General features: G+C 41.3%; 1 protein-coding gene across 1 annotated transcript in view; it reads left to right on the top strand.

The window, feature by feature from the left end:
• The window catches only part of EDNRA (endothelin receptor type A), a 62,655-nt gene that overhangs the window by 3,743 nt on the left and 43,303 nt on the right, over positions 1-15,609 (top strand). The window contains exon 2 of the mRNA XM_083171294.1: positions 3,518-3,962. Coding sequence (XP_083027420.1) covers positions 3,573-3,962 — 390 coding nt within the window. The 5' untranslated portion in view covers positions 3,518-3,572. The remainder of the gene's footprint in view (positions 1-3,517; positions 3,963-15,609) is intronic.

Raw genomic sequence — 15,609 nt, forward strand, 5'->3', positions numbered from 1 at the left:
TACGATTAAAGCGGTGGGGGTGTCATCGACCTCTCTTAATGCCCACTTTTCTAGCAATGTGTGCAGATTTGGGAGGATGATATTCTCTCTTTGGAGTCCAGGATCCACCAATTCAGGAGACAGACACTGTTGTAAATGTGGTGCATCACAAAAGAAAAACACTCATTCAAGTATTATCATTTGGAAGGGAGATTGAGTTAGATTTATATTAAACTTGACATACAGGTATATGATTCATTTGATTATTGAACAGTTTTATATCTGCAAATACATGTATAATTCTTAGTAATATAACATTTTCAATACCCTTATTAAAATTCTCATTGATTAGATTTTAGTCCCCAAAAATGAAAGAAAGAACATATTTGGCTTTACGTATTTAAAACCATCAAGATAATATATCTGCAATGTAATTGTTTGAGGTGATGAAATTGCACTGGAGAGTTATTTGTAGAAACGTAGTCCTGATGCAAGCCAAGGATAATGGAACTGAAGGCTAATGGTTTAAACACTACACGGTCTTAATCAATTTTTTCGATTTTAACATTTCCCACCATTTTGCCTATAAAAGCTTTAATTAAACTGTCAAGTTACAGTTTCAAATTCTCTAAAAATCCTGAGCAAAGGCGTTTCTAGACCAAATGTTAGGTAGATAGATATTGTTAAAATGATTTATCGCCTAAACTAGTTCAAGGTCTAGATATTGTGTATGATATACAGATGCTGTTATTGTAATATATAAACTATATATAACAATGACATCTGTTGATACTGTAGGAGTCTAACCAGTACAGTTTCGCGGAGCAAAACTAGAACACATTCCTACTGTATAACATAAATAAGAAGACTTAAATGACAAAAGGTGTACTAAGATTATAGTGTATTCTCATTAAGCAATACAAGTTTTCTGCTGTACATGTATGCAGTGGTTGGTTTCCCACTAGTCATGCACATGACTAGGGGTGACACCTGCTGGGTGCAGCACATCATGGCCAAATAAGGCCAGGTGACTCTTTTTTCTTTTTCTTTTTTGTTCTTACAACTTTTATTTACTGTACAGTATGTACAGGTGAGGGGGGTAATTGATACTAAATTGTGGTGGTTGGTGTGTGGCAGTTAGGAGGTCCTAACAAAAAGGGCACAGGAATAACACAGGAATAACAATTGGGCCTTTTTTTATTCTAGTTAATGTGCACAATTCCCCAATCTCAAATTAAAAATACCAATCACCTATCACTTAATATTACATTCAGTAACAATGAGCTTCAGATGTTGGATTTAAGGAATGGTGTCCAAAAAATGCTAAATCATTACGTGTAGTGGTGGCTCCTACCTCTGTGAAGATGGAGGCTGCCGCAGCCACTGGCAACACTTCCGGCAAACCCCTCACGCATGCTGCTGACCAACGCTTCCAATCAGCGCTGCTTCCATTTGTCCCGGCATCTGTACAGTGCAGGTGACAGGTGTTGGGACTCGCACATGCACAGTATCAGTGATGGTACTGCACCTTCGCATATTCCCGGCTTGTATGGGTTGAACTCATGTCAACCCTTTGACTGTTGGCCTTACCATTGTCGACCTAATGCTTGTGTCGACAATCCAACCCGGTTGACCTTAGCTATGTTGACCAATTTCAAGTGTCGACCTAAGGCATGCCAACCTTCAGTGGTCAACCCAATGCATGTCGACCTTAATAGGGTCGACCAAATGGCCGTATCCCAGCTGAGCACAGTAGGAGATTTACCTGGTGGCGTAGGTATAAACCACCACGGATTACCTGGCACATTAACAGGGCTGCCACCTGAAATTGTGGGCCTGTGACTGATAACATAGACAGGGTCCCTGACCACCATCTACACATTGCCCTATAGATGCACACACACTCACACACTACCCCATAACCACCTCCCCCCCACACACACACACCGACACTGCCACATATTGACACACACACCCTCGCAGCTCCATCCCAACAGCTTCCCATTTTGGGTGCAGGATAATGATCACAGCAGTCCATGCATTTTGAGTGAGCCCGAGTAACATTGATGAAGACTACTGGCAGACACACTTTAGATGGCGAGACAGAGCAAGCAGTATTTTGAATATAGTCAGTACAATTTGCTAGCCAATCAGAGCTCATAGACCGAGAGCCAATCAGGAGGTGCTGCAGCTCCTGATTGGCTGGTAGTCCATGAGCTTCAATTGGCTAACTGATAGCACTGACTGAATGCAAAATATCACACTGACTCTTACGGAGGGTAATCCACATGTTGTCTGGCGGTAGTCCCATTCATCCCTACTTGATGGAGGTCCTGCAAATTAATGTTGTAGGAACCAAGGAAGTAATAATGTGATAAGAACCACATAACCCATATAGTCTGCCCCTTTTTTACCTTATGGTAACCCCTACCCTATTTCACCATCAATATTTTACTTTTCATTTAAGCTCAAATTTGTGATATACTGTAAAAATTCCTGATTGTAGGAAGACGTGTGCCTATGGAGGTTATTCAGACCTGATCAGTTCTCTGCTAATTTGCAGAGCCCTGTGATCAGGTAATCACCGCCCAGCCAGAGGGAAATCCTGCAAGGCTATGGATAGGTTGAGAAAATATTGCAGCCCTGCCATTAGCTGCAAATTCATTTGAAACTCATTCACCACCTAATTATTTTCCCACTGTGTGCAGTGTGTTCATAGCCTGGGACCTACTCAGCCAGTGTGATAGAAACAGGCTGTTCTAACCGAGGGCTGACGTCAAATACCTGAAACCTCTTAGGCACTCCTGCATTTTCCCTGACACTCCCAGAAAATGGGCAGTTACCACAAATACCGCCTTCCTGCCAGTCAACTCGCATATGGCCAGCAGCAAAAAAGTAGCAGCATTATATACTTCAGGCATGCATGAGTGTTTCGATTAGAACCTGCACTGCGTATTCGCAGCTGTGCGATCAGGACTGACTAACCCCCTATATTTTAAAGAGTTAGATTGTTATATTTAATATAATGTACAAGATTCTCAGCATTTTTATTATTGTTACTAGTTAAGAGCCCGTCAAAATGATGACTTCTGCAATGTACTTATACTTAGAGTTTTTAGTCCACAAACTCCCAACCCCAGTCCCTATCTGGTCCTACCTCCAATCTCTGTATTAATAGCTCCCTCTCTCCATATTCAGCAAGTTTGATCAGTGTCCCTGCAAAAATTGCTTTCACTGTAAAGGAGTACTTGTGTCTATCGAGTGGCCTCTAGTGGTCACTGGCAGTACTTCCCCTCACAGAAGTGAGGAGTAGTTAGCCTTTTATATGTATAAAGTCTTTTATATGTATAGATCATTAAACAGTACTTAATTTAGTTTTTGTTATTAGGTCATTTTTCTATTTGGTTAATACAGTATAAAGCACATTTATAGTAGATAAACAGGCTAATGGTAATGCTTGTTATATGTTTTAATTGTGCATAACATCCTGTGTGTGCTCATGTTGTAAACTGTGAACATGTTGTGTTCTCTGTTTCAGGTAAGCAGTGAGTGGCTCTCCAAACCTCTGTATAAGCTACTGGGTTATAAGAAACATGGGCATTGCCACCCTGAGAGTTGCCGTTCTTCTGGCATTAACTGGATTCGCTATCAGTAAAAATGCTGGGGGTTACCTTCAAAATCTTACTGACACCACCAGTACAGATTTCTCAACAATGAACAGGAGTTACCCTATGCCCCCAATGAGGCCAAACAGAACCAGCATCATGTGCCCTGCCAAGACTAAAATCAGCTATGTCTTCAAGTATATAAACACTGCAATATCTTGTGCTATTTTCATCACTGGAATGGTTGGGAATGCAACGCTGCTCCGAATAATCTACCAGAACAAGTGCATGAGGAATGGGCCAAATGCTCTGATAGCCAGCCTGGCGCTGGGAGACCTTATCTACATTGTCATTGACATTCCTATTGTCGTGTTTAAGGTAAGATTCTTCATTTCTAAGTGCCTTGTTAAAGTAGGAGCCGCATAGTCTGGTAACGCACTGTGTAACTCACACGTATATACTATAGTGCGGGGGACTTTTTAAACAAGTTGACCTTATGATGATTTAAAATATGGAGTGTTCAATAGAAATATCCCACACATATTTCCTTCAGTGATGTCACTCGCATGAAATCATTACTTTCTGTTTATTCGATGAATGACTCTAATTCACCATACAGTATTTCTATTATATTCTACTGTTTCACAACCGTCTAAAAAATTTGAAGGATTATCCTAAATGTCATGAAAATAGCATTCTATAATAATAAAAGTATTTTGTTGTTATTTGCTCTACAGTTGCACTACAGTTGCACAACAATCCACTTTAGTCTTTACATTTTAAAGTGCAAATGGATTGAACTGCAGCTACTGTGGGCCTGACATAGGGGTGGACGTAGTTGGGTTTGCAACTGAGCTAGCACACAGTGGATATGTGGAAATATTCTAATGTGGCTGCTGCTATGTGCACCTACCAGTAGTGTCTCTAATCCACTGCCTGTTCACAAACCATTGTGTCTGAAAAAGGGGCATGGCCTTGTGTGGAGGGGGTGTGGCAAAGCATATTTTGACCTGTTGCTCTGCTATGCAGAGCAGTGGTGAGCCTGAATGCTGTTGCTTCCTTCCAACTTTCTCCTGCCGTAGGACACCCCCATTTTGTGGCAACTGTCCCATCAAAAGCGGTGCAGTTGAGAGGTATTCAATTGTGCCCCAAAAGACACCATACCCAACCTTTATTTATATAATGCATATTCCTTATCAATGCAATGTTATTGTATAACACAGCTCTATATTTAATACCCAATTTTTAAAAACATATCGTTGAGATTAATGTGTATATTGAGGGTCTATTTAATAAGTACTTTATCACTCTCCACTGTATCTCCCTCCAAGGCCATAGACACATACAAAGGGGATATAACCTTTAAAGTTCTGTGCTCACACACACTCAAAAACTCTGTGGTAAAAGCATATGAAATCAGTGTTGAAAGATTTCTCTAATAGATTTCTCTAATATAAACTGCACGTCAAATCTACACTACTATTGTCAGATATATAGATTTATGTATTATATTATAATGTATATATATATATATATATATATATTAAGTATTATAAGGTTTTAAGTTTACAGTAATTCGTTTTTTTCTTGTCATTTATCTTTTCACTATTTATTTGCACTGACTTGTGAGTAGGTTTGGAAGTGGAGAATCAACAAATGTGACATCCATGAGGGCAGTGGGTGGTGCAGATATAATCTGAAATGTTTGTTATAAGTAAAGTATAAGTATAAGAGGATATTTCTGTTTAGTCTCACCACATGGAGAGTTTCCTGGCACTATACAGATAGACAGCAATAGGGGAGGCATTACAATGACAATGACAACAAAGTTACACAAGTTCGGACATAAACTAAGAAACATAAATATGCTGTGCAAAATGTGGATGAAAAATAACAGGGGTGAGATTTAATAAGATGAGAGATTCAGGAAGTGAGAGATTTGGTAAGAAAGTTTTTTTAAAGCGGCAATCATTTACACTGCAAAACCAGTTTGATTTTAAAGTGTAAATGATTGCCGCTTTAAAAAAATTGGAAATTTCTTACCAAATGTCTCACTTTCTGAATCTCTCATCCTATTAAATCTCAGCCCAAGTATCAAATTAGTTCACCACTCCTTGGGACCAATAAATAAGTTGGACGATGGCGATGTGCTGACGGAACAAAATAAGAACATTCATAAGAACAACATATTTTGACCGCAATTGTGATCATTATACTGTACAGTAAATAAGTGATACCAACATTGCATTCAATTAATTGCCCTGTGAGATTTTTTTGCACTGAAGCTGCAGAGATAATACAGTAAGTGACATTATATAAAACAAATATACTAATACAAAATTCCATTAATTAAGATGTAAGTTTACCTTAAGGTTTGTGGAATTTGTGCCTTGTTACATAGATATTCCCTTGCATTTTGATAACTGGAAAAACAATATTTTGGGGAGCTAGAGGAACAAGAATCATTTTCAGAGGTATATTTATTAAAACCCAAAAGTTGAAGACAGCTGCTTTTTGTTTTGTTACCTAACGAGGGGCTGGGCTGGCTGTGGCTACTGCGGAGAATTGCCAGCAGGAGTACTCTTGTGTGGTTACTGAAGTACACATCAGCAATTTGAGGAGCACAGAGGTAATTTGAGGCGCACAGTAGTAATTTGAGGAGCACAGAGGTAATTTGAGGTGCACAGAGGTAATTTGAGGTGCACAGTGGTAATTTGAGGCGCACGGTGGTAATTTGAGGAGCACAGTGAGAACCAGTAGCGATGTTGTCCTCTAAACACTTTGATCTTGAAAATTCTGTATTAGAAGTAAAATAAAGCATTATTTCTATTGGTCATTTTTGCTTTTCTGCTGCCGACTGGTATCATCGCGGAACTCAGAGATGCTAGGAATGTCACCCTTTTGGAACAATTCCATTTATAGGCCATTCTGTCTTTATAACTCTGGTTATAAAAGAGACTGGTATTCCTTCTCCTCATTGCTCTCTTATCTTGTTCTTATTAGAGAATTACACACAGATAAATAAACAGAGAAGTTAACATAGCTTGAGACAAAATGGAGCAGTATAGTTTAATGTAATACAGAATCTTTAACTGTAGATTCCACCTTCCAGCATAAGCCTTTGGGAAAATAAGGGACATTATGGTCATCTGACATGATGCACATGTTCCTAATCACTTACTGACTTACCCACACAGGCTTTTAAAAAAGAACTCCAGTCATCTGGGGTTATCAGCTTTGAGGTGACAGTGACGTACCATTTTGTCTCCTTATACGTACATCAGGAATTTTAATGGAGGTTAGGAGGGTATCAATTGTAAAGCGCAACGGAATATGCTGCGCTATATAAGAAACTGTATATAAATAATAAATACAGTATATTGATCATACTCTCCTCTCTTTCATTAAAATTCCTTGAGGGAAGCCAAGAGATTTGTGGCAGCTAAGCTATGTTTTTTTAGGAGTACCCCTTTGACATTATCTGGGTAGCATCATGTTCCACAGCACGCAGCTTTACAGTTTATCGGCCTGATTCAGAGCTATGCACAAGGCTGTTGTTTGTTCTGTGATGCTTCTGTGTATGAGCAACAAACCCCAATAAATCATACAGCGCATGCCTAGGAAATGGAATAGATGGTATCAGAAATGTGGTAAAGCAATGAGCATTGATGGGCGGTGACTGCGCATAATTCTTCCGTTTAGTGGGGTTGTTATGGGAGCGTTGCAGGCACGTTAGTGACAGTGGCTGTGTACACTGGCGCACATCCTCAGGCATAGGAAGCCAGTGTTAGATGGAGAAGATGCACCTGTCATAGGGGCTGCTGCAAGATGCAATGGTGCAATTGATGCTATTACTGCGTGTACAGTGGAACTGGGCATGTCAGTCCTTGCACATTGTTTTTATAGGCTTTGCATCATGAACGGTGTTATGGTTAGCATTACTGCGTCACAGCACTGAGGTCATGGGTTCGATTCCCACCATGGCCCTAACTGTGCGGAGTTTCTATATTCTCCCTGTACTTGGGTTTCCTCCAGTACTCCGGTTTCCTCCCACAATCCAAAAACAAACGGGTAGGTCAATTGGCTACCAACAAAATTAACCCTAGAATGTCTGTGTGTGTGTGTGTACATGTGGTAGGGAATATAGAGTGTAAGCGTCACTGGGGCAGGGACTGATGTGAATGTTCAACTACTCTGTAAAGCGCTGTGAATATGTGTGCCCTATATAAATAACTGGTAATAAATGAAGTCACAGATGGCCGTCATCCAGTAATTGCTGCTCTTTGCATTCGGCGTCCACCAATGATTAAGACCTTATATGTTAAGGTTTTTGTTCTGCACGGTAAATGCATAAAGCCTGATTTAAAAAAAAATAGTTTTTAAACTACGTCAGTACATATTGCTGATTGCATTTACTTTTACTACATAGAACCTGGTGAAAGTACATAAGAAATCAATGTAAACGCATGGACCCCAAGGGTGGCTTTACAAAGATGTAAATCTCATTCTTTACAGAATTGCTCCGTAGCTGCGATAAGAGTAATCACAATGTTTCTAGCTGCCATGGTTTTGGCCATAACAGTATCAGCGCACATCTGAGTATATGACAAAACACCATGTTAGGATGAATGGTCACACAGGTCACATCTGCATTACTTTAACATTCACCCAACATATGGAGATCATTTCCACTGAGTATCAGCTGAAATGTCAGACTCAGATTTATGGCAGCCCCCTCTTGAGAAATGTTCTCCTTTTTCATCTGCTATGTGATAGAGCATATATTAACTTTATGTTTATTTGTTTTGTTTAAATATCTCTGCTGCCAACACCAGGTTCCAAAGTATATTCCACACAATATTTTTTGTATTTGCATTCCTTAACATGGAAAATGTGTTACTTTCTCATTTAGCATAGGTTACTTTTAAAACTATTTAAAAGGTTTTTTTGGTACTGCTTTCCTAGCACGGCGCCCACGATCTAGATTGTATGTGTGGGGCTGATATCTCAAGCATCTCATGCATCTTATGTGTTTGTGCGGCATAAGATGCATGAGATAATGCAATCGACGCAATCGATAGGATTTTTACATTGGAATCAATGTAAAATGGCCCCAAAACCCCAATTTTAATTGCTAACCCCCCCTTATGGGTGAAATGGCCCCCCCCATTGTTAACGCCACCCCACTATGGACGCCAACCCGAAGCGTGGCGAGTGCAGCGAGCCCGCGAGGGGCGGTGGTACGCGTCCTTCGACCTTTTCATACCCCCACTATCCACGTCGGCATGGAGTTGATTTTATATAGTGTGGCGAGCAGGGTGTGCGAGGGGACGCAGAATACATGTAAAGTAGTCCGCGTCCCCTCGCGGGGCTCGCTGCGCTCGCCATGCTTCCGGCTTGGTGGCTCGATGCGCTCGCCACACTATAGAAAATCAACTCCACACCGACGGGGATAGTGGGGGTATGAAAAGGTCGGAGGACGCGTACCGCCGCCCCTCGCGGGCTCGCTGCGCTCGCCACGCTTCGGGTTGGCGCTGATAGTGCTGGTGGCGTTAGCAATGGTTATTGGGGGCTCACCATTTTTTATCTCATGGATCTCATGCATCTTATGGATGCATAAGATCCATGAGATAAAAAAATCGGGTCCATCACGTTGATTGTATGCCTTAAGTACCTTAAACTTAAGTCATACAATCAAAGAGACGGGCGCCGTGCTAGGAAAGCAGTACCGTTTTCTTTATCTTCAGACATCTTTAGTTTATTGGTTTATGCGAGATCCTACTTAACGTCCGTTAGAAATGCTTTGCTTTATGGGTTTTTATTTTTGCTTCCATCTATGGGGTCGATCCTATTACCTCCGAAGGGTGCGAGGTGCCATTCAGTTGCCGTATAAATGTTGGAAATGACACGCGAATTAAGAAATTCTCGAACCCTTCGCTGGGCCAAATTTGCTTAAATTGCATGCAACCATATGGAGGATCGAGTGCTTTTAGGCGAATTCTGTCCGCCGTAAAGTGCTCCCGATGCCGTGATGATTCGCACTCGCAAATCATCGGCACCTAATAGGATCGACCCCTATGTTTTTCATTTTATATTATCCAGGTATGATCTCAATAAAACTGTGTAGTGGCCCTCATTCAGATGCGGTTCCTACTTGCCTACTTTTATTGTTGCATCTCCGGGGATGAGGCTGACGTCACCAAGCCCGACCCCCATGCCACACAAACGCTGTGATTCACGGGAGCGATGCTTAAATGATGCAAAATTATGCTATTCACATCATTTTAGCCCTGTCCCCTCTCCGCAGATTTGGTATTTGTGTCAGCATGGAAGGGGGGTGTGGGATATCCAGAAAGCAAGCGGGAGACTTGCAAACTTTGCCGGGGGCTTGGAGGGGAACCCAATATTAGGAAGCCTCCAGCCTATTCCGGGAGAGTAGGCAAGTATGATGTGGTTAGATTAGCTCTGTATTTAAATGAAGCAGGATCTGTAAAGAAAATTGTTTCTGCTGCAGTAGTGAGCCTTGCTATGCCCTAGGATGCAGCATTGGATCACTGTGACACCATCTGGCTGCTTATCACAGATCCTTGTCGGAGGCCAGTAAATCTCCATCCAACAACGGAGATCCTGGCCTCTTCCCATATACGGAGGTAAGACACCTCAGGTTTCACAAACAGAGGCCATCACAACCCCCTTACCATATCAGACTGCCAATCACCTACAGTTGGATGCTGAACTGCACCCTGTGTCATAGGACCCATTCACACACACACACAGAACAGGCCCTGCACATGCGCAAAAATACTGAACATTGGTACGTTGTGGCACGGGGCGCAGGACTAAGCGTATCTGGAAGTGAGCCACAATGCGCAGAGCTGATCTGTATATGTATCACATCCAAACGCAGCAACAACTTTCCTGCATGTAATCACAAGTTTGGCATGTACTGTATTACATTCAGAGAATGGAAAGTACAAGGCAACTGTCTGATTCAGAGGTGAATTGTCATGTCATTGTCATGTCATGTCATTGTCATGTCATGTCATTGTCATGAATCGTCATGTCTATGCTGGCCTACTGTATGTTATAGTCTGCACATGAGGCTAATTCGCACTGCATACAGTATGCACTTTGGTTACCAATCTAAGATGCAGATCAAAATGGCACCCAGAGAGATGGAATTTTGTTGGGCATCTTGTTGTATCTTGTTGCATCTTGTTGCATCTTGAGTGCATCTAAAGATGGAGATGCACTGTCTAATGTTCAGATGGCAAATGTGTAAATTATAATTTAATGTTGGGCCTCTAAATAACCTAATGTCGCCCCCTCGGGGGCTGCTGTAGTAAAACATCACACAGCTAGGGAAGGGTGCTACAGGGGGATGATGGTGCTGCGAGGGGACAGAAAGGACAAAGGGGAGCTTAGTGGGAGCAGGTATGGAACATATGAAGGTGGAGGTGTGTAGGTCACAGGATGGTCCCAGAGCAGGGGCCAGCATACAGTAACTAGGCAAATGATGCAGGGGCTGGAGCTGGATGTAGGGGTAGGGAAGGCCTTGGAGGTAAGTGGAGAAGGCCTGTGGGGAAGGAGGAGGTGGAGCAGCCACAAAGCAGATTATCTCCGTCCTGACAATGCCCATGTCAAGGGTGCCAACAGGTTGGCTGGGCCCCGGTAAAAGGGAGGGGCCACTGAGACGGGGTGTGGCTACTAGGAAGGGTGTGTCCCTGTGAGACGGAAAAATGCCTAATTGTGCGGGCGAGCACCAGTGGGGTTGCGAGTGTGATCACACACCCGCACAGGGAGAGAGAGGACATGCTGCTGCCGCCTCTCTGCACACTGCCCTTGGTAACCCAAAACGGCGGCTGCACTGTGCCCTTTAATTGAGTAAATTGACAGGCACCTTTCAATTGTTTGGGCTGTCCAGTCAATTTACAACCCAGAAATATTCTACTAACCAGTGTTATACACAGAGCATTATTGTAACCTCTATAAAATACATGAGGAATTCTAGTATGATCTATACAAAACAGACAGTATTCACCAGCTTAAAATAATCAGAGTATTACCATGTGACATACTATTTATCAACCTGTTTAGCAATCATTATATAATCCCTAAGGGAGCCATTTATATTACAAAGTACCAATGATTTCAGTAAAACAAAACCAAATGGCCTATATTTCACATTAATCCCGCTAATAAAATGTGCCTAACAGAAGACATGCTTCCAGGAGTAGCTGATGCTGTTATTGTGTATGTTTGGCATGATCATTAGATGAACAGCTGTCTCAGTTAATTATGCACACACAGACAATTAATAAAGATTGTACATTCTGAGCAAGAAATGTATAGTTATCCCAAGTAACATAACAGAATATGTGTACCAAGGAAGGGACCCGAGGTAGGGGAGTGAGTCCCATGCTGCAGCTCGGTATATATCTTCCGTCATCCTGCAGCTCCCTATATATCTTCCATCATCCTGCATGTACAGATTACAGAGGGCATTGCTAATGACCTGTTAGAGTGTGCATCATCAACAATACAGTGCAAACACACTAGACAATATGCATGAAAATATGGGATACGGTCAATAGGTCTACAACAACTAGGTCGACACCACTAGGTCGACATGGGTCAAGGTCGACAAGGGTCTAGGTCGACATGACATTAGGTCGACACAAGCATTAGGTCGACATGGGCTAGTTCGACAGTCAAAAGGTCGACATGGGTTTTTTTCACTGTATTTTGAGCCGACATGTGCCGACAGGCGTATTTCATGCCCTACCATCCACGAGGGCATGGCGGGAAAATAAAAAAGTGTGCCAAGCGTAGCGAGGCACCGTGCCCGAAGCATTGCTAGCAAAGCGAGCGATGCGAGGGGATGCGGTGCACTTCAAACTGTGTCCATGTCGACATTTGGGTCAAAAACCAGTGAAAACCCACATGTCAACATTTTGACTGTCGACCTAGCCCATGTCGACCTAATGCTTGTGTCGAGCCAATGTCATGTAGACCTATGTCGAAATTGACCCATGTCGACCTTAACCCATGTCGACCTTGCTGCATGTCGACCTAGTGGTGTCGACCCAATGCTTATCGACCTAATTGCTGTAGGCCAAACAATCCACGCCCGAAAATATAATTCATGGTATCATTATATCATGAATCATTAATGATAATGGTCGTTATCGTGCTTATCATGTTATTTATTGTCTAGTGAAAGTAGACCAATGATCTCCAGTGTCTTTAAAATACAATAACTACTAATCCCACTCTTAACTCAAATGAAGGTAAATAATCAAAACCTAGATCTGTGATGGATTTATAATGCAGTCATCCCTCCCACCGTAATCTGACATTTAGCCCAGGCAGGAATGCGGGGGAACAGTGCAGATTTTTCCAGGGTATGATAGATAAATTATGAAATTAAGGTTTGAATATATTCTGACACATTTTATAAATTCAGTGATATACATACTGTACATTAAATTTCATCTATTCATAAATTTCATGTGTTCATAAATTTCATCTGTTTATTGATTGGAATTAACCAGAAAAGTAGAAAAGTATGAACTATTTTAAAAGCTCATATATTGTAGATACATAATCATTTTGATTTATTATAAACAGTGACAAATAAATAGTATGCCTATTGGTGCAATTGATCCAGGTTTCTTTGAAAGTTTGGGATTTAACAGATCTGATCCTCGAGGAATATGTTTAAACATATTCCTCGAGGATCAGATCTGTTAAATCCCAAACTTTCAAAGGTGAAAATGCATCATTTTTTAAATTGCAATTCCACGTATGTGGTAAATGTACTGTCTTGTACGTGTGACCTACATTATGTAGGAAAAACTAAAAGGCCTTTGAAAATTAGGGCGCTTGAGCATTTACGTAATATTAAAAATGGTCTAACCAATCACAGTGTCCCTCGGCACTTTAATGCTTTTCACAATAAAGATCCAAGTGGAGTCAAAATTAGAGCTATTGAACATGTGCCTCCTCCAGTACGTGGTGGAGATAGGGATAAGTTGCTCATGAGGCGTGAGACCTACTGGATTATTACGCTAAATATGTTGGTGCCCTTTGGAATGAATGAGGGGTTTGAGATTACTCCTTTTATCAACCAATAATATTTTTAAGTTTAAAGTATAATGTGCTTTTTATGTATATTTTTTACAATATCTTTTGTAAATTCTTTGTGATTTTTTTCATTCATATTTTTGTATCATCATCGATGGTATTCAATATATTTTTAATGTTTTGTTGTTTTTAGGATCTATGTACATTTTATTGTATTTGAAAGTGAGTCTGGTATATATCAGTCACAATATTCGTGGTTTTCTATGTATTGTAACCATGAATTGTTTGTTTTTTTTACTATGTACAAACTATAAGTGGTTTGTTCCAGATACATTGTATCAGTGGGTGTCACAGAGCCACGCCCTCTGACGAAGTCCCTGATTAAACGCGTTAGGGCGTGGCCTGTGAGACCCGTGTCTTGCCTTACCCGGTGTCCCGCCTGGCGTGTGTTCCCCCGGCGTGTGATTTGGAGTCCCGGCAGCGCAATCCAGCGTGTGCAGCTTCCCTTCCATCGGTGGTCGTGGATACCTCATCGGCAACGGTGTGCCCCGGGTATTTATAACAACATCTTGTGGTAGCCAGCCCACAGCAGTTGTTTTACTGGCACGAGCAATCGCTTTTATCCGTTTTGGAGTTTGTACTCTTCATTAAATGTCTTTTACATGCACCATGGAGCGCCCCTTTGTTCTCTGTGTTTTTTAGATATACAGTATATATATAAAGATAGAAAGAGGCGCTTAATAGTGCAGTATTGTTTTATTATAAAGGATTATTCGCTTAAAAGTATAAAGCACAGATAATCACGTCTCGTATCCCACTATTATATCAGTGTGGGCATGATATATAAGTACAATTCACCCAGGTCACCGTCAGTATCCTCATGTGCGCCTTTAGGGTCCCGCTGCAACGTCTGTGTCCAATGAACTGGCTGTGGCACTGGCAAGCGTCTCTCCCTTCCTCTCTCTCTCTCTCTATATATATATCCATGGTAGAACACTGTCTGCTGGGAAAAAAAGAGTCTCCCAATGACTCAAAATGTCGACCTACCATTAATTGACCTACCTTGAATTTTAAATGGGTAAATAAAGTTTGAATTTTAATGGATTAAAGAAAGTCTGGTGAGTGCGCTCTTTGGAAATATTGGCTGTATATACAGAGAGAGAAAGAGAGAAAGAGAGCAAGAGAGAGATGTATATACTGTATGTAGAAACAAAGGCACTCACAGGTGACTGTAAAATAAAACGTATATTATGGAAAGTACATTTTCAGTTCCTGGTGATGTCATATTTCATTAGGTTCAGGATCTGAGTTCCTGCTGGTTCCTGCTGAAAATGGCACTGATTATAAGGCATTTTACAGTAAATGTGAGAGGTGCTATGTCTATTTTACCTGGGTTGCACCCCTTCAGACCGATGTGTTGGATCCAGGAAAAACCCTGGTAATTATCTGGATCAAAACCCAGGATTTTCGCCCCGGGTTCACCATTTCAGACAGAAAAACCACCCAGGTGGACCCACCTCTTGCCGGAAATTTACTGGGTCATTTTGTCTGTCAGAAAGGGGTATAAATGAGTGAGCACTTGTTAGAGAAATACTCAAAAGATTTGTTAAATGTAGCCATGGGAAATCTACCATAGGTGCTTAGTGCCGCCACATTGCAGCTTCAAGAATTGCCTTCATCATTTTCCTAGCTACTCTATTATCCATTCACATAGGGACTGTTTGATTGAGGAAGTGCTCTTGAACTCTTTGTCAAGTGGTAGGTCACATATTTGTTACTAACAGACTTCATGGACCATTCCTATTAAAGCACAATGTGTTACAAAAGAAGCCTGTTTAATTCTACGAGTACGATACAAATTCAATGCAATCTAGGCTGGCAAAAATTTGTGTGGCCTTTTTTATAATCCACAGAAAAGTATGTCAGCAACTGCAAAAAA

Source organism: Crinia signifera, chromosome 1 (assembly GCF_055691185.1).
Source record: "Crinia signifera chromosome 1, ASM5569118v1, whole genome shotgun sequence".
Classification (NCBI taxonomy): domain Eukaryota; kingdom Metazoa; phylum Chordata; class Amphibia; order Anura; family Myobatrachidae; genus Crinia; species Crinia signifera.